The 19,692-nt window shown below is 46.3% G+C and overlaps 1 protein-coding gene across 1 annotated transcript in view; it reads left to right on the forward strand.

Moving 5' to 3' along the window:
- The window catches only part of LOC141126738 (FH2 domain-containing protein 1-like), a 94,154-nt gene that overhangs the window by 64,494 nt on the left and 9,968 nt on the right, over positions 1-19,692 (forward strand). The window contains exons 3-9 of the mRNA XM_073612702.1: positions 6,519-6,580; positions 6,688-6,790; positions 6,875-6,960; positions 14,869-14,969; positions 15,193-15,263; positions 17,726-17,833; positions 18,126-18,196. Coding sequence (XP_073468803.1) covers positions 6,519-6,580; positions 6,688-6,790; positions 6,875-6,960; positions 14,869-14,969; positions 15,193-15,263; positions 17,726-17,833; positions 18,126-18,196 — 602 coding nt within the window. The remainder of the gene's footprint in view (positions 1-6,518; positions 6,581-6,687; positions 6,791-6,874; positions 6,961-14,868; positions 14,970-15,192; positions 15,264-17,725; positions 17,834-18,125; positions 18,197-19,692) is intronic.

Consider the following 19,692-nt stretch of genomic DNA (forward strand, 5'->3'; position numbering starts at 1 on the left):
TGTAAAGTAGTGAGTGTACAGCTTGTATAACAGTGTAAATTTGCTGTCCCCTCAAAATAACTCAACACACAGCCATTAATGTCTAAACTGCTGGCAACAAAAATGAGTACACCCCTAAGTGAAAATGTCCAAAATTGAACCCAAAGTGTCAATATTTTGTGTGGCCACCCATTATTTTCCTGCACTGCCTTAACCCCCTTGGGCATGGAGTTCACCAGAGCTTCACAGGTTGCCACTGGAGTCTTCTACCACTCCTCCATGGCGACATCACGGAACTGGTGGATGTTAGAGACCTTGCGCTCCTCCACCTTCCATTTGAGGATGCCCCACAGAGGCTCAATAGGGTTTAGGTCTGGAGACATGCTTGGCCAGTCCATCACCTTTACCCTCAGCTTCTTTAACAAGACAGTGGTCGCCTTGGAGGTGTGTTTGGGGTCGTTATGTCGGAATACTGCCCTGTGGCCCAGTCTATGAAGGGAGGGGATCATGCTCTGTTCACAGTACATGTTGGCATTCATGGTTCCCTCAATGAACTGTAGCTCCCCAGTGCTGGCAGCACTCATGCAGCCCCAGACCATGACACTCCCACCACCATGCTTGACTGTAGGAAAGACACACTTGTCTTTGTACTCATCTGGTTGCCTCCACACGTGCTTGACACCATTTTAACCAAATAAGTTTATCTTGGTCTTGTCAGACCACGGGACATGGTTCCAGTAATCCATGTCATTAGACTGCTTGTCTTCAGCAAACTGTTTTATTTGCAGGCTTTCTTGTGCATCATCTTTAGAAGAGGCTTCCTTCTTGGACGACAGCGATGCAGACCAATTCTATGCAGTGTGCGGCGTATGGTCTGAGCACTGACAGGCTGACCCGACACCCCCCCCGACCCCTTCAACCTCTGCAGCAATGCTGGCTGGACTCATATGCCTATCTCCCAAAGACAACATCTGGATATGATAAGCATGTGCACTCAACTTCTTTGGTCAACCATGGCTAGGCCTGTTCTGAGTGGAACCTGTCCTGTTAAACTGCTGTATGGTCTTGGTCACTGTGCTGCAGCTCAGTTTCAGGGCCCTGGCAATCTTCTTATAGCCTAGGCCATCTTTATGTAGAGCAGTGATTCTCAACACCTGTCCTCAAGACCCACTAACAGGCCAGGTTTTAAGTATTACCTTGGGGAGATGCAAACTAGAATACTGCAATCACTGAGCAGCAAATGATTTCCCCTGTGATGTATTTGTTATCTTGCAAACCTGGCCTGTTAGTGGGTCCCGAGGACAGGAGTTGAGAACCACTGATGTAGAGTAACAAATCTTCCAGTGACCAGTATGAGAGAGTGAGAGCGATGACACCAAATTTAACACACCTGCTCCCCATTCACACCTGAGACCTTGTAACACTAACTAGTCACATGACACCGGGGAAGGAAAATGGCTAATTGGGCCCAATTTGGACATTTTCACTTATGGGTGTACTCACTTTTGTTGCCAGCGCTTTAGACATTTAATGGCTGTGTTGAGTTATTTTGAGGGGACAGCAAATTTACACTGTTATACAAGCTGTACACTCACTAATTTTACATTGTAGCAAAGTGTCATTTCTTCAGTGTTGTCACATGAAAAGGTATAATAAAACGTGAGGGGTGTAATCTCTTTTTTGTGAGATACTGTATATAGAGGAATCCGGGCCTCTTTCCTCCCCCTGGTGACCCCTCTAGTAATAAACAAACAAAGATTTTATATAGAGATATTGGGATCTCCTTCCTCCATGTGTCCATGAGAGCCTGGGCTCTCATGGCCATACTGCAGAAAATTGGGCCTTAGGTGTTGGTGGGACCAGAACACTGTAAGCCCTCACAGTTACTCTTGGTGGGCGCTGGAACGGGCCCTGCTGTGAAATATTATATCAAGAATTGTAATTACATGCCCCTGTTAAGCGGGCAGAAAAATTAGGCCTTAGGTAGTGGTGCCCTGAACCAAAAATATTCTTAGAAACTATCATCATGAAAATTGAGGAGGAATAGGATAGTCACTCAGCATAATAGGATAGTCACTCAGTCTTCAAGGGATCCCACATCCATAGAAAAATTAATCGGTTACATCAGCATCAGGTGCTTGGTAGCTGGTGATCCAAGACTGATTTCTTCTTTATGAATGTGAGCCGATCAACAGAGTCTGTGGACAGGCGCACTCTGTGATCGGTTACAAAGCCTCCAGCAGCACTGAATGTGCATTCAGAAAGAACGCTGGATGCAGGACAGGCCAGTAGCTCAATTGCATATTAAGCAAGCTCTGGCCAGTGGTCCATCCTCAGGACCCAGTAACCCAGTGGATATTCTGGTGGAAAGGTCTCCAAGTCTGATCTTGCCCCTAGATATTCCTGCACCGTGGAATTCAGACGCTGGCGATGGTTGCTGGAATGGATCAGACCTGGGAGCTGAGGACTGAAGGATTGCCTGAAGGCATCGGTCAGCCAGCCACCTTCTCCACCACTCTTTTGCCCCGTACACACGGTCGGACTTTGTTCGGACATTCCGACAACAAAATTCTAGGATTTTTTCCGACGGATGTTGGCTCAAACTTGTCTTGCATACACACGGTCACACAAAGTTGTCGGAAAATCCGATCGTTTTAAACGCGGTGACGTAAAACATGTACATCGGGACTATAAACGGGGCAGTGGCCAATAGCTTTCATCTCTTTATTTATTCTGAGCATGCGTGGCACTTTGTCCGTCGGATTTGTGTACACACGATCGGAATTTCCGACAACGGATTTTGTTGTCGGAAAATTTTATCTCCTGCTCTCCAACTTTGTGTGTCGGAAAATCCGATGGAAAATGTCCGATGGAGCCCACACACGGTCGGAATTTCCGACAACACGCTCCGATCGGACATTTTCCATCGGAAAATCCGACCGTGTGTACGGGGCATAACTGTGACTGAATGAAGCCTCACAACACGTTGTTCAGCACCAGGAAATTGTAACCTCCCAGGCTCTGGAAAAGCATTGCACAAACCTTTCTGCAAGGCCTCTCGAAGATGTTTTTATCCTCTGCTCTGCAAACGATCCCTTGAAGACTGCTGCTGATGCTGAGTGTTATCCTCCACCTTCATGCTGACACAATCCTCCTCTTCTTCTTCCTGTGTGATTGGGCTTGCAGGAATACTAGTATCTGGATAAAGGGGGCCTTGAGAGGTAAGGAAGTCCTCCTCTTCCTCCCGCTGTTCTGCCTCAAGTGCCCTGTCCATTATTCCATGAAGCGTGTGCTCCAACAGGAAGACAACAGGGACAGTATCACTGATGCATGCACTGTCACTGCTCACCATCCTCGTGGCGGCCTCAAATGGTGACAGGATAGTGCATGCATCCTTGATCAGTAGCCACTGGCGTGGTGAAAAAAAGCCAAGTTTTACTGACCCTGTCCTGGTTCCATGCTCGCACAGGTACTCATTGATGGCCCTCTGCTGCGTGTGCAGCCGCTGCAGCATTGCCAACGTTGAGTTCCACCTGGTGGGCATGTCACAAATGAGGCGGTTCTTGGGCAGGTAGCATTCTCTTTGAATGTCAGCCAGCCGAGCACTAGCATTATATGACCAATGGAAATGACCACAGACCTTCCTGGCCTGCCTCAGGAGATCCTGTAAGCCCGGATACCTGCTCAAGAACCACTGCACCACCAAATTCAGGATGTGAGCCAAACGGGGAACATGGGTCAAGTGTCCCTGTCGGAGGGCGGAGAGGAGGTTGGTGCCATTGTCGCATACAACCATTCCTGGCTGAAGCTGGCATGGCGTCAACCACCTCTGAGCCTGCCCCTGCAGAGCTGACAGAATCTCTGCCCTAGTGTGGCTCCTGTCCCCTAAGCAGACCAACTCAAGCACCGCATGGCATCTTTTTGCCTGAGTGCTTGCATAGCCCCTTGAACGCCTACAGAGCACCGCTGGTTCAGAGGAGAAATCTGCAGAGGAAGAAGAGGAGGGGGTGGAGGAGAGAGCTGTTGCAGAATCGCCACTAGCATTTTGGAGGCGTGGTGGCGGAACAAGCTCCAACAATACTGAACCCTGTCCTGCATCATTCCCACCTGCCAGCAGAGTTACCCAGTGCGCTGTGAAAGAAAGGTAACATCCCTGTCCATGCCTGCTGGACTATGAGTCAGCAGTAATATGCACCTTACTGCTGACCGCCCTGTTCAACAAGGCCAAGACATTGCCTTCCACATGCTGGTAGAGAGCTGGAATGGCTTTCCGTGAAAAGAAATGGTGTTTGGGAACCTGCCACTGAGGTACCGCACATTCCACAAATTCACAAAAGGGGGCAGAGTCTACCAGCTGAAAAGGCAGCAGTTGCAGTGCTAGCAATTTGACCAAGCTAGCATTCAGACGCTGGGACCGAATTTGGATGGCTGGGACTGAATTTCGTTTGATGGTTTAGCAACTGGGGTAGGGAAATTTGCCTGCTAAAATCAGATGGAGGTGTACTGATAGCAGATTGGCTGCAAGTACTTGGGACACCTATTGCTATACCTTCATTCCTCTCAGTGCAGGTTTCTGAGAGGACTGAAGGTATAGTGGGGTTGGAGAACCCAGCTGATGAGGAGCAAGGAGAGGTCCACCTTGTTCTTTGTTGTGGGTCTTTTTAAGTGATGTTGCCAACGGACTGCATGGGCGGTCGTCATATGTCTGGTCAAGCATGTGGTGCCCAAGCGGCTGCTGTTTTGGCCACGCTTGATACGCTTCAGACATATGTTGCAAACAGCAATAGTGCGATCTGCTGCACACATGTCAAAGGCCCACACCAAAGAACTTTTCAAAATATGTGGGAAGTCAGCAGTGCCCTGCCCTTGCTTAGCTCTGCGGTGTGATGCAATAGGGTGGCTGCCCTTAAGCTGCCCCCTGGAGGGCATCATACCTCGTTGGAGATGTGCCTCCTCCTCCTCTTCCTCCCAAGTTGAGTCAGTGACCCCATCATCCCCTCCCTCCTCGTCACTGGAGCAAACTTGGCAGTATGCTGCAGCTGGGGGAACATGACTGCCAGTTTCTTGACCTTCTTAGGCACCCCTTCTCTCTAGGCTCACGTTACTCCCTTCCTCAACCTGGGTACCATCATCAGTGACTGTTGACATTGAGCCGATGGAATAGGCCGCTTTGGCAGCTGCATTGGCAGGCAAACTATTCTGAGCCTGGGTGACAGAGGATGAGGATGTTGTGGCTCAATAACACGGCCAGATTCAGGAAAAAAGGACAAGCGTGACCTGCAGCCACGTGCTGAGGATGCACAGTGTCCATGACCAGCACTGTCAACTGTAGACACAGAGCCTGCTTGCCCTCTTTCAGTGGCCTGTGAGCGTCTGCCTCTCCTTGGTGGCCTTCCGGACATGCTGTAAATTTTGTTAGTGAGATATAGCTAAACTGTATGCAGTATGTGTATGTATGTATATATATATATATATATATATATATATATATATATATATATATATATATATATATATATATATATATATATATATATATATATATAAAATTTATTTTCATATATTCTCAATCATCATACAGCACTGCGCGCCGCTCAAATTTGGCATGAATGTCCCATAATGTTCGATTTTTCGACGAACGGGCTAACGCCCAATGTTCAAGTCGAACGTATGCTCGACCCGAACAGAAAGCACATCCCTATTAACCACTTCCGGACCTCCCACCGACGTTATACGTTGGTACTTTGAAGAGGAATATTGTTGTTATGGCAGCAGCTAGCTGCAATAACCCCAGTATCCTCTTCTCTTCTTCAGCGGGTGGTCCGCTTCAAGATAAAAGTGATCTCTGCGAATCAGATCCTTCTCCTGGCCTGACATGGAGACGAGTGAGGGGAACATGGCCCCCACCTGTCTCCATACCATTGCAGGGCGGAAGCGATGTCAAAACGTCACTTCCGCCCATAGCTCTTAAAGGGCCGTTTTGGTTTTTTTTGTTTTTTTTTTTTTTTTAAATTGCATTTTAGTGTAAATATGAGATCTGAGGTCTTTTTGACCCAAGATGTCATATTTAAGAGGTCCTGTCATGCATTTTTTTTTTTTTTTTTTTTTTTTTTTTTTCTATTACAAGGAATGTTTACATTCCTTGTAATAGGAATAAAAGTGACACAATTTTTTATTTTTTTAAAAGAACAGCCGAGCTCGCGTGCGGAAGCGAATGCATACGTGAGCAGCGCCCGCATATGAAAACGGTGTTCAAACCACACATGTGAGGTATCTCCGCGATCAGAGTTTATTCCCCTCAATAAAAACCACAAAAACAAAGTACAAGTACTGGTTTCCTGCCAGAGGGTGAATGAGAACAGTGTGCCTGGTTGGGCAGGATGACAAATGGACTACAACACTCAGCAGCCCTCATGAGGGTACAGCTACAATACTTTCTTGCAAAGATCAACTTATGATTAAATATGCTCAATATTGATGGTGGCTTTGTCCATTCTAATGGGTTTCTTTGCAGTGCTAACGGGTATTTGTGTTTGCAGATGACATTACTGGATTCCAAGAGAAATATGAACCTGGGGATTTTCTTGAAACAGTTCAAGAGGTGAGTTTTGCCTTTTTACAGCTTGTGTTAAGCCTTCTGGGTCTTTGATTTACCTTTTTTAGTTTTCCTCTGAGCACTTGTTTTAACTCAGTTTTTCTCTATTTTAGGCCCATACATGTGATGGTAGAAGATATTAGGAGAGGAGTTGGATCAAACTTTGGCGCTGAGAAACTGGGTGAGCTGCAGAGACTTCTTCCAGAGAAAGATGAGGTAATCCTTTGCCTGTTCTATGTGTAGAGGTTGGCTGGGCTATCTATATATAAGGCGATAAGCCATTTTCTTTATCCCACTTAGATGAAGAGGCTGCGGGCCTTTAAAGGAGACCGAAGTCGCTTGTCTGATCCTGAACTGTTCATGGTGATGCTGGTGGAGATTCCCAGGTGAGACATTTATTAACTCCTACTGCAGCAGCTTGTGGACCCCTTCAAATCTAATAAGGAAAAGGATCAGGGATCACTCCAAGACATTTAAATGGCATCTCCAATCTAAATGTCACTGACTTTGGATTTTTTTTTTTTTTGTTTGCACCATCTTCCAACTATCTACGAAAACAAAACCTGCTTTGTGTTCCAGACAGGGTAAATACTTTCCCTGTTTTGCTTGGGCTGCTTGTACCTAGCAGCAGGGCAGGATTGTATCTTGGGAACTAGCTATCTGTAAGACTTTGTCTCAATTAGAAGCTTTAAAAGGGGGAGCTTGGCAAGCACTCATAATGCTTATTGGGTAGTCATAAGAAACCATACTGAAAATAGCATTGGGTCAGATGGCTCAAGGCACTTAGTTAAGGGCTTGCTTTGGTTTATAAAACCGCAAGTCACAGCAAGGCCTACATACTTCAGGCCATGTCTGAGGCTCTATCCCCAGTGACTAACCTATATCATTCCAATTGGCTCCTCTCTGGGGTAATGTTGGAGATGAGGAACCAACGTTTCTTGGGCACTGGATGGTATTCCATATCAAAACCCACTTGCCTTAAACTATGACCAGTTCATGTTGTCATTTGGCTTCCCTAACTCAGGAAAATCTGTTATGTTGGTGTAGTCCACACTGCAGATTGCCTCTTTTGAAAAGTCCAGCTGGCACACCCAAGACAGGATTATTCTTTCCTTGACGTCTTTCCTAGATTTTTTAGGCTTAGCCTCTCACATGAAGATTACTATTTCCAACACTTTTGGTGTGTGCCTATAATCCTATTGGTTCCTGTCTTGGAAAGGATGGATGGAATATGAGACTTTCAGATATAAATTGCATGGCCAAATGCTTGTGGACATCTGACCATCTCACCTACATGAGCTTGTTGAACTTCCCATTGTGAAACCATGGACATTCATATTAAAGTAAATTGTGGAAAATTGTTGCCACAAGGTTACAAGTGCACAATTGTCTAAAATGTCTTTCTTTAGGATTAATTGTACCCTCCTGTGGAAATACCTAAATGCAAGCCATGGCATATACGATATGGTCCTAACTAGGGATGAGCGAACACCCCCCCCCCCCCCCCCCGGTTCGGTTCGCACCAGAACCTGCAAATGGACCGAAAATTTGCACGAACGTTAGAACTGCATTGACGTCTATGGGACTCGAACGTTCGAAATCAAAAGTGCACATTTTAAAGGCTAACTTGCATGGTATTGTCCTAAAAAGGGTTTGGGGACCTGGGTCCTGCCCCAGGGGACATGTATCAATGCAAAAAAAACTTTTAAAAACGGCCGTTTTTTCGGGAGCAGTGATTTTAATGATGCTTAAAGTAAAAAAAAAAAAAAAAAATGATTTAAATATCGTACCTGGGGGGTGTCTATAGTATGCCTGTAAAGTGGCGCGTGTTTCCCGTGCTTAGAACAGTCCCTGCACAAAATGTAATTTTTAAAGGAAAAAAAGTCATTTAAAACTGCTTGCGGCTTTAATGTAATGTCGGGTCCTGGCAATATGGATGAAAATCAGTGAGACAAATGGCATGGGTACCCCCCAGTCCATTACCAGGCCCTTTGGGTCTTGTATGGATATTAAGGGGAACCCCGCACGCAAATTGAAAAAGGAAACCGCAATATACAGGCTCTGTACTCTGAACAGCAGTATACAGGCGATGCAAACAAGACTGTAGGTTTGTTGTTAAGTAGAATCTGTTTGTAATTTTGAACTGGTACATTTTTAACGTGTTTAGCTCCAGCCAAAAAATCTATTTTAAGCTTTTTGGAAAACCTAGGGAAGGGTTATCACCCCTGTGACATTTTGTTTTGCTGTCTGTGCTCCTCTTCAGAAGATTTCACCTCACTTTTTGTCCCAATGACAAATGTTTTTTTTGAAAATGTGGGTTTTTTGTGAAACAAGGATTGGTGATAAAGCATCAGTGGAAAGGAGAAATGTTTTTCCCATATTAACTCTTACAGGAGAGAATTTCCCTTCCTAGGGGTAGATTTCATCTCACTTCCTGTTTCCTTCCGTTTGCAAGTAGGAGTCATTTGTAAGTTGGATGTTTGAAAGTAGGGGTCTGCCCTATATATACTCAGCAGAAATTTGGGCCTTAGGTGGTGTTGTGGCCACAACACTGTAAGCCCTCACAGAGCCCTGCTGTGAAATATTAGATCAAGGATTGTAATTACATGCCCCTGTTGAATAGGGGCAGAAAAATTGGACCTTTTGGTGGTGCTGGTGCCACAACACTGTAAGTCCATACTCGCTCTTGGTGGGCGCAGAAACGGGCCCTGCTGTGAAATATTAGATCAAGAAATATTAGATCAAGAATCCTAATTACATGCCCCTGTTGAATAGGGGCTGAAAAATTGGGCCTTAGGCACTGGTGCCACAACACTGCAACCCCTCACAGATACTCCAGTTGGAATGCAGAAACAAGCTCTGCTGCAAAGTATTGCATCAAAAATTGTAATTACACGCCCCTGTTAAACAGGGGCTGAAAAATTGGGCCCTAGGCACTGGTGGCGGACCCCAGAACCAAAAATGTTCTTACAAGCTATCAGCGTGATCATTGAGGAGGAAGAGGATAATTACTCAGGATAGTCACTCAGCATCAGCATAGGCAGTCTTTGAAGGGATCTGAGATTTAAAAAAAAATTATTCGGTTACATCAGCATCAGGTGCTTGGTAGCTGGTGGTGATCCAAGACACATTTATTTTTATGAAGGTCAGTTCATCGACCGAGTCGGTGGACAGGCGCACCCTGTGATCAGTTACAAAGCCTCCAGCAGCACTGAATGTGTGTTCCGAAAGAACGCTGGATGCAGGACAGGCCAGTAGCTCAATTGCATACAGTGCAAGCTCTGGCCAGTGATCTATCCTCCAAGACCCAGTAACCGAGAGGATTTTCGGTGGGAAAGGTGTCCAAGTCAGATCTTGCCCCTAGGTATTCCTGCACCATGTAAAACAGACGCTGGCGATGGTTGCTGGAACCGATCATACCTTGGGGCTGCGGACTAAAAAATTGTCTGAACGCATCGGTCAGACGGCCACCTTCTCCACCGCTCCTTCTTTGACTGACCAAAGCCTCAGCAACACGTTGTCCAGAAACAGGAGTTTGTAACCTCCCAGTCTCTGGGAACGCGTTGCACAGACCTTTCTGCAAGGCCCCCCGAAGATGTTTCATCCTCTGCTCCCTCTGCGACAGCAAGATGATAAGGTCCACAACCTTATCCTTGTAATGTGGATCACGGAGGGTTGCCAGCCAGTATTGGTCCTTCTCCTTGATACCAAGAATACGAGGATCCTTACGCAGGCTTTGCAGGATCAGGGAGGCCATGCAGCGCAGGCTTGCTGAGGCATTCGGTCCGGAGTCCTCTGGGTCACTAAGGACGACATGGTCCGCAGCCACCTCCTCCCAGCCACGTACAAGTCCATATGTTTCTTGGGACTGATCCCTTAAAGACTGCTGCTGATGCTGAGTGCCAGGCTCCACCTCCATACTGACACAATTCTCCTCATCCTTGCCTCTTCCTGTGTGATCGGAGGGCACGCAGGAACACTGTCTAGATAAAGGGGGCCTTGAGAGCTAAGGAAGTCCTCCTCTTCCTGCCTCTGTTCTGCCTCAAGTGCCCTGTCCATTATTCCACACAGCGTGTGCTCCAACAGGTGGACAAGGGGGACAGTGTCACTGATGCATGCACTGTCACTGCTCACCATCCTCGTGGCCTCCTCAAATGGTGACAGGACAGTGCATGCATCCCTGATCATGGCCCACTGGCGTGGGGGAAAAAAAAAAACAAGCTCCCCTGACCCTGTCCTGGTGCCATAGTCGCACAGGTACTCATTGATGGTCCTCTGCTGCGTGTGCAGCCGCTGCAGCATGGCCAACGTTGAGTTCCACCTGGTGGGCATGTCACAGATTAGGCGGTTCTTGGGCAGGTTAAACTCCTTTTGGAGGTCTGCCAGCCGAGCACTGGCATTATATGACCGGCGGAAATGCACATAGACTTTCCTGGCCTGCCTCAGGACATCCTGTAAGCCCGGGTACCTGCCCAAGAACCGCTGCACCACCAAGTTAAGGACGTGAGCCAAACGGGGCACATGGGTCATTTGTCCCTGTCGGAGGGCAGAGAGGTTGGTGCCATTGTCGCAAACCACCAATCCTGCCTTAAGTTGGCGCGGCGTCAACCACCTCTGAACCTGCCCCTGCAGAGCTGACAGAACCTCTGCCCCAGTGTGGCTCCTGTCCCCCAAGCACACCAGCTCAAGCACTGTATGGCATCTTTTGGCCTGCATACTTGCGTAGCCCCTTGAGCCCGGGTTCACACTACAACGGGCTGCGGATCGCACAGGAGCGCTGTGCGTCCCTGTTCCCCGTTTCAGGGACGAATCGGGGCCGATTCTATGCCTGAATTTGGCCCTGAAACTGAGCCAAAGACGCACAGCGTTTTTGTGCAGTGCGCTCCGCAGCCGCCCCGGAGATATGTGAACCAGCTCCATAGGGAGCCAGTCACATTCTCCTGCTATGCGAATTAGATGTGCGGAAACGCACATCTAATTTGCATAGGTGTGAACCCGGGCTTAATGACTACGGAGCACCGCTGGTTCCGAGGACCAAGCACAGGAAGAGGCCAACGAGGAAGAAGAGGAGGAGGGGGTGGAGGAGAGAGGTGTGTCACAATCATTAGTAATGGCATTTTGGAGGCGTGGTGGCGGAACAACCTCCAACACTACTGCACCTTGTCCTGCATCCTTCCCAGCTGCCAGCAGAGTCGCCCAATGCACGGTGAAACTTAGGTAATGTCCCTGTCCATGCCTGCTGGACCTTGAGTCAGCGGTAATATGCACCTTACCACTGACCGCCCTGTCCAGCGAGGCATGGACATTGCCTTCCACATGCCGGTAGAGAGCCGGAATCGCCTTCCGTGAGAAAAAGTGGCGTTTGGATACCTGCTACTAAGGAACCGCACATTCCACAAACTCACAGAAGGGGGCAGAGTCTACCAACTGAAAAGGCAGCAGTTGAAGTGCTAGCAATTTTGCCAAGCTAGCATTCAACCGCTGGGCATGTGGATGGCTGGGAGCGAACTTCTTTCGGCGGTGCAGCAGCTGGGGCAGGGAAATTTGCCTGATACAATCTGACGTCGGTGTACCGAAAGCAAATTTCCCACAAGTTCTTGGCTGTGACACACCTTCATTCCTCTCAGTGCAGGTCTCAGAGAGGACTGAAGGTATAGTGGGGTTGGAGATCTCAGCTGATGAGGAGCAAGGAGAGGTCCTCTTTGTTCTTTGGTGTGGGTCTTTTAGATACGCTTGCCAAAGAACTGCATGGCAGGTCAACATATGTCTGGTCAAGCATGTGGTACCCAAGCAGGAGATGTTTTGGCCACGTGAGATACACTTGAGACATATGTTGCAAATAGCAGCGGTGCGATCTGATGCACTCATCTCAAAAAAGGCCCACACCAAAGAACTTTGGAATAACGCGCAGAGACAGCAGCGCCCTGCACATGCGGAGCTTTGGGGTGTGATGCAGTCAGTGTGCTGCCCTTAGGCTGCCCCCTGGAGGGCATCCTGCCTCGTTGGTGATGTGCCTCCTCCTCCTCCTCCTCTCTCTCCTCTCTCTCCTCTCTCTCCTCTCTCTCCTCTCTCTCCTCTCTGGCGCCCATGTTGAGTCAGTGACCTCATCACTGGAGCAAACCTGGCAGTATGCTGCAGCAGGGGGAGCATGACTGCCAGATTGCTGTCCTTCTTGGGCACCCCCTCTGTCCGTGCTCACGTTACTACCTTCATCTAGCTCAGTATAATCATCAGAGCCTTCTGAATGCTGGGCATCCTCCTGGAGCATGTACCCAACACTGTGGTCAAACAGTTCGAAGGACTCCTCAGGAGGACATGGTGGGGCTAGGGAAGGAGTCACTGATGCCATTGAGCCGAGGGAAGAGGCCGCGTTGGCAGCTGCTTTGCCAGACAAAGTACCCTGAGTATGGGTGAGAGAGGATGAGGACGGCTTGGTCATCCACTCGACCAAGTCTTCCGCATGTTGCGGCTCAACACGGCCAGCTGCCGAAAAAAAGGCCAAGCGTGTCCCACGGCCACGTGCTGATGAGGATGCACCATCTCCACGACCAGCACTGTTGCCTCTAGACACAGAGCCTGCTTGCCCTCTTTTATTGGCTTGTGACTATCTGCCTCTCCTTGTTGGCCTTCCAGACATACTAATGGCCTGTAGCTGCACTAAGCTGGGGGATATATATATATATATATATATATATATATATATATATATATATATATATATATATATATATATATATATATATATATATATATATATATATATATATATATATATATATATATATATATATATATATATATATATATATTATTATACTGATACTGCAGCTAGCAAAATCAACTGCCTGTAGTATGAGAACACCACCAACCTTCTACAGGTAGCTTTAGGTGAACACTGTGCAGAGCTCGCAGAAAAATAACTTGTAGCTTTTTTAGCTGCCTGCGGTAGTGATAGGATCAGGAAAATACCACCAACCTTGTACAGGTAGCTTTAGCTGAACACTGTGCAGAGCTCGCACTACACTAACTTATAGTTTTAGCTGAACACTGTGCAGAGCTCGCACTACACTAACTTATAGTTTTAGCTGAACACTGTGCAGAGCTCGCAAAAAAACTAACTTGTAGCTTTAGCTGAACACTGAGGAGGACGCACTACCCTAACTTGTAGCTTTAGCTGAACACTGTGCAGAGGTCACACTAAACTAACTTGTAGCTTTAACTGAACACTGTGAGGAGGACGCACTACACTAACTGTAAATAGTCTAGCTGCCTGACTGTGGTACTAATAGGCTCAAAAGAACACCAGCAATTTTCTTCAGGTAGCTGTAAATACTGTGACAAGCCTGCCTGTCAGTAGGAAGATAACAGGAACGAATCTAGCTAAACTGAATAGTGTGTGTGTGTGAGTATGTATGTGTGTGTATATATATATATATATATATATATATATATATATATATATATATATATATATATATATATATATATATATATATATATATATATATATATATATATATATATATATATATATATATTACACACACACACTCACTGACCTGCCTAATCTAGCTAACTCAAATGAAATGACACTGTCTCTCTCTCTAAGCACGCCGGAACACACTACACAGGGCCGCTGTGCTGGCGGCCTTATATAGTGTGGGGCGTGTTCTAAACCCCCTGGCTTTGGCCAATTACAGCTCTCTCTGACGGCGCTGTAATTGGCCATGCATGCTTGGCCAATTAATGCATGCGTGGCCAATCATCAGCCAGCAATGCACTGTGATGCCGCAGTGAATTATGGGCCGTGACGCGCCACACGAATTTGGCGCGAACGGCCCATATCGTTCGCAATTCGGCGAACGGGCGATGTTCGAGTCGAACATGGGTTCGACTCTAACACGAAGCTCATTCCTAGTCCTAACCCCAATGTTCACATTTTTGGTTTAGTTTTGTTATTCAAACCTTAAGCTGGATACACACTATACAATTTTCCAATGAGATATAGATAGATTATATATATATATATATATTATTATAATTTTATTTTTTTTTTTTTCCTTCAGATTTACCAAAACCATAGAATATGAAGTCAAACTTTAAGAGTTTCAATTTGTATGCAACCACAAAAGTTGTATAGTGTGTATGGGGGTCTTAGTCTGTTCAATTTGAAACCAATTATCAACGTACTGATCTCCTCTAAATTCAATGCGTGTGATCTGTGACCCATTATAAAATTGAGGACAGAAGTGATAGCAACTCTATCATCATGCTTTGTGTTCCTTCTATTGCAGCTATTTACAGAGGCTGCAGGTCATGATACTGAAGGAGGAATTTTTCCCACAGCTCAACTCGTTGAAACATTCAGTAGAAATTCAGACCGTAGCAGCGACAGGTGAGTGTATGGTGTTCCTGATGTTTGGTAAAAGGTGACCTTTTGTAGTATGCAGTAAAATAACCACTATGGAGTAAATGGGAATAAAAACTCCAGCCTCAACATTGCAGTCCCTCCTACCCACATTCCAGTGGGCTCATGTCATTTCAATGACTAAGTTGTCATATCATTTTAATTATCTTTACCATATTCCCAGCTTCATCTAATTGTCTTGTGTTTTTAGAGCTTCTGGAGTGTGAGGAGCTTCACACCATCATCCACTTGGTGCTGAAAGCCGGGAACTACATGAACGCTGTGAGTTGTTAAAGCGGAACTTCATTCTCTTAATCATTATTGACTATTTTGAATCCTTCTGCTGCTAGCATTAGTAAATGGGTAGAAAAGTATATTGTATTTGCTTATACTTTTTTTTACATTTCTTCAGTTACTTTCTGGTTTCCATGCCTAGGCAAATTATGTCATACATCCCAGGAGTCTTCAGTAAGGGAGGAATGGAGGTGGGGCTAAGCACGCCCTCCTGCTTGAATGCCTGAGCTAAGAGCAACTGCATTCCAGGATTCGTAAATGCTACATGAATCATCTGCCCTCAAAGTGATTTCCCAGCAAAATAAAGCATGGAGACATAGATGGATGGGGGGTTGCTTTGATTATTTAAAAATTAATTAAGTTGCATTTTGAGTTTATGGTGCTCAGATGAAGTATAGCTCCACTTTAATATTTACTTGTCTCCAGTGTCGCCAGCCTACCAGATTGAAATTTTCTGACATGACACCCAAAATTTACTGGCACAGCCACGTTTTTACTGGCAGTTCCAAAATTACAGTTTTAAGTACAAATTACAGTATTTGGGCTACAAATATGCAATTAGCATTGTGATTTAAGGTAGATCTTAAGGGCAAAAAGCATATTTCAAATTTTATTTTCGATATAGTAAGTAGCTCAGGGACAGGACTCAGGAGGGCAAGAAATTAGGTGATGCACACATGAAATCGACTCTCACAGTGATACTGACAGCAGTGTGCTGCAGCACTGATCACCGTCGTGACACGTCCCCTCCTGAGTCACAGTGACAGTCTCTCTGCATGCCAGGTGGTCCCTTCAGTCCCCTCCAATCCAAACAGCACTGATAATCACGCTCCTGGCTTGCCTTAAAGTGGAGGGCCACCCTAAAATAAAAAAGTGCATCAATATTATTCTTAAAAAAAAATTTAAAAAAACATTTGGAAAAAAAAAAAAAGTAACTTACCTGAAACCCCTGTTGCTAGGCAGTGTTCCTAATCTGCCTCTTCCTATTCTGCTGCGCTTCCTCCTCTTATGCGAGCGGCCCAGTTGCCTTCTGGGACGTGTGTGTGTCTCCCAGAAAACAATGGGGCGATTCACAAAGCGCATGCACAGTAGGAAACTGGCAGTGAAGCCGCAAGGCTCCACTGCCTGTTTCCCTTAGTTAGGATGGCGGTGCCGGCAGCCGATTCGATGGACGGATCGGCCTCGGGGGGCTGACATCGCGGGATCGCTGGACAGGTAAATGTCCTTATTAAAAGTCAGCAGCTACAGTGTTTGTAGCTGCTGACTTAAAAAAAAAAAAAAAAAAAACGGCTGGAACACCCCTTTAAACCCATCCTGCAGACCTGCACACTCTGCTCCGGGCGCTCCGCTCCCTTGCACCATGACATCACACGACATGCTCAGACACTGCCTCTACCAGACCCACCCCCGTCGGCACCCCCCAAACACACTGTAGCAGGCACTTGGATGGTCTTGGACAGCTCTAGGCACGAGCTGCGCATGCACAGTTAAGGGCCGAGCGTCACAGCCATATTGTTTACTGGCAACCTTTTCCTCTTACTGGCATTTACTGGCAGGAGAAAAGTGCCCATTTTTTACTGGCTGCCAATAAAAATACTGATGGTTGGCAACACTGCTTGTCTCCCAACACTGGAAGGCAAATGCTTGGGGGGGGGGGTTAGCATAGAAACTGGCTAGGCTACTGATGAGAAGGGCAACCACCAGGCAGGGTCAGGGGAGGGAAGAAGAAGTCACTCAAGGAGGTTTGGATGGGGAACTGAGGATGGAGAAGCGATGGGGGGGGGGGGGGGGGGGGGGCAAGGGGCAGCTACTGGGTTGGAAAGAAGGCAGACGCAAAATAAGGATCAATGATGGGAAGAGAACTGTCACTGAGGGAAAGACTGTGTAAGGAGGGAAGCCACTCGGAAGGATGAGATTCACTGGAGTAGAAAGCAATGGTGTGAGGAAGGCAACCATCAGGGAGGGCCAATAGAGGGAGGAGAGCAGTCACTGGTTTGAGAAAGTTCACTGGAGAGAGGGGTGACGGTTAAGAGGAGCAGAATCTGGGTGGGGTGGGTAAAGGGCATTTTAAGACGACAGTTAATGGAGGAAAGAGGGCAGTCGGGGGGGATTTGAGGCATATAAAGGGAAGTCACTGAGGAGAGGATGGTGAAAAGGCTACCCCTGGGGGAGGGGGGGGTTGTTTACTTTTTAAAAGTATTACTTGTGCTACAATTCTTCGTTCTCTCTCCACTCTGCTCTCTCCTCTAGTCAGTACATTTTCTAAGCTTATACAGTAGGTGGGTCTGCAGGATGCTGTTTTGCCCAGCGCACTTACTCCTTCAGTATGGCTTCCTGGTTTCTTTTGCCGCCTTCAGTGGCGTTGCCTGGTTCTTCTGCACCCTTCTCTATTGTTTCTTCCACCCTGTCTGGAAAGTTTTACCTTATTGATATTGTTGGTTTGTCTGCAGGGTGGTTACGCTGGGAGTGCCATGGGTTTTCGGATGGGGTCTCTTCTGAAACTGGCAGACACTAAAGCAAATAAACCTGGAATGAACCTTATGCACTTTGTAGTCCAGGTAAGAAGATAGACTTTTCCCAAGAGACTTTTCCCCCCAAACTAAAGGATGGCATGCAAGAAGTGGCGAGTAGTTCCACCGACAGAAAATTACTGGGTGGTGCCATTGTATGTGTCTACTCTAGCAGATTGCTCAGCGGACTCCTACTTGGACCCTCATAAGAGGGTGGTAGAATGATGAGAGAGGCTATTGGTGGTGCCTGCTTTGGCAATGAAATTGGGAGTGTGCCAAAGGCCACCTCTGCCAGTAGACTGGCTATAAAAGCTTTGACTTTTTTTTCTGCTCCACTCAGGAAGCTGAGAAGAATAATCGGGCACTTATGAGTTTTCCGGAGAAACTGACTCACATAAGTCAGGCATCTCGGTAAGTAGCTTCATAACCAACTTCTCAAATACCCTATTACTTTCTTGACTCTGGAGATGGCCACATTCACCACCATCAGATTTTAGGTTTAATTCTTCATAAAAAGAAAACTGTAAGTGTGTATATATATATATATATATATATATATATATATATATATATATATATATATATATATATATATATATATACACAATGGAAAGTATTCAGACCCCTTACATTTTTCACTCTTTTTGTTCTATTACAGCCATTTGCTAAGATCATTTTAAGTTCATTTTTTTTCCTCATTAATGTACACACAGCACCCCATATTGACAGAAAAACACATTTTGACATTGTCATTTGACGTTGACATTTTTGCAGATTTATTAAAAAAGAAAAACTGAAATATCACATGGTCCTAAGTATTTAGACCCTTTGCTCAGTATTTAGTAGAAGCACTCTTTTGATCTAATACAGCCATGAGTCTTTGGGAAAGATGCAACAAGTTTTTCACACATGAATTTGAGGATCCTCTGCCATTCCTCCTCCTTGCAGATCCTCTCCAGTTCTGTCAGGTTGGATGGTAAACGCTGGTGGACGGCCATTTTTAAGTCTCTCCAGAGATGCTCAATTGGGTTTAAGTCAGGGCTCTGGCTGGGCCATTCAAGAACAGTCACGGAGTTGTTGTGAAGCCACTCCTTCATTATTTTAGCTGTGTGCTTAGGGTCATTTTCTTGTTGGAAGGTAAACCTTCGGCCCAGTCTGAGGTCCTGAGCACTCTGGAGAAGGATTTCATCCAGGATATCCCTGTACTTGGCCGCATTCATCTTTCCCTCGATTGCAACCATTCGTCCTGTCCCTGCAGCTGAAAAACACCCCCACTGCATGATGCTGCCACCACCATGCTTCACTGTTGGGACTGTATTAGACAGGTGATGAGCAGTGCCTGTTTTTCTCCACACATACCACTTAGAATTAAGGCCAAAAAGTTCTATCTTGGTCTCATCAGACCAGATAATCTTATTTCTCACCATCTTGGAGTCCTTCAGGTGTTTTTTTTAGCAAACTCCATGTGGGCTTACATGTGTCTTGCACTGAGGAGAGGCTTCCATCGGGCCACTCTGCCATAAAGCCGGACTGGTGGAGGGCTGCAGTGATGGTTAACTTTCTACAACTTTCTCCCATCTCCCGACTGCATCTCTGGAGCTCAGCCACAGTGATCTTTGGGTTCTTCTTTACATCTCTCACCAAGGCTCTTCTCCCCCGATAGCTCAGTTTGGCCGGACGACCAACTCTAGGAAGGGTTCTGGTCGTCCCAAACGAATTCCTTAAGTGCAGCAGAAATTTTTTGGTAACCTTGGCCAGATCTGTGCCTTGCCACAATTCTGTCTCTGAGCTCTTCAGGCAGTTCCTTTTTGACCTCATGATTCTCATTTGCTCTGACATGCACTGTGAGCTGTAAGGTCTTATATAGACAGGTGTGTGGTTTTCCTAATCAAGTCCAATCAGTATAA

The sequence above is a fragment of the Aquarana catesbeiana genome, linkage group LG02, assembly GCF_042186555.1.
Source record: "Aquarana catesbeiana isolate 2022-GZ linkage group LG02, ASM4218655v1, whole genome shotgun sequence".
Classification (NCBI taxonomy): Eukaryota; Metazoa; Chordata; class Amphibia; order Anura; family Ranidae; genus Aquarana; species Aquarana catesbeiana.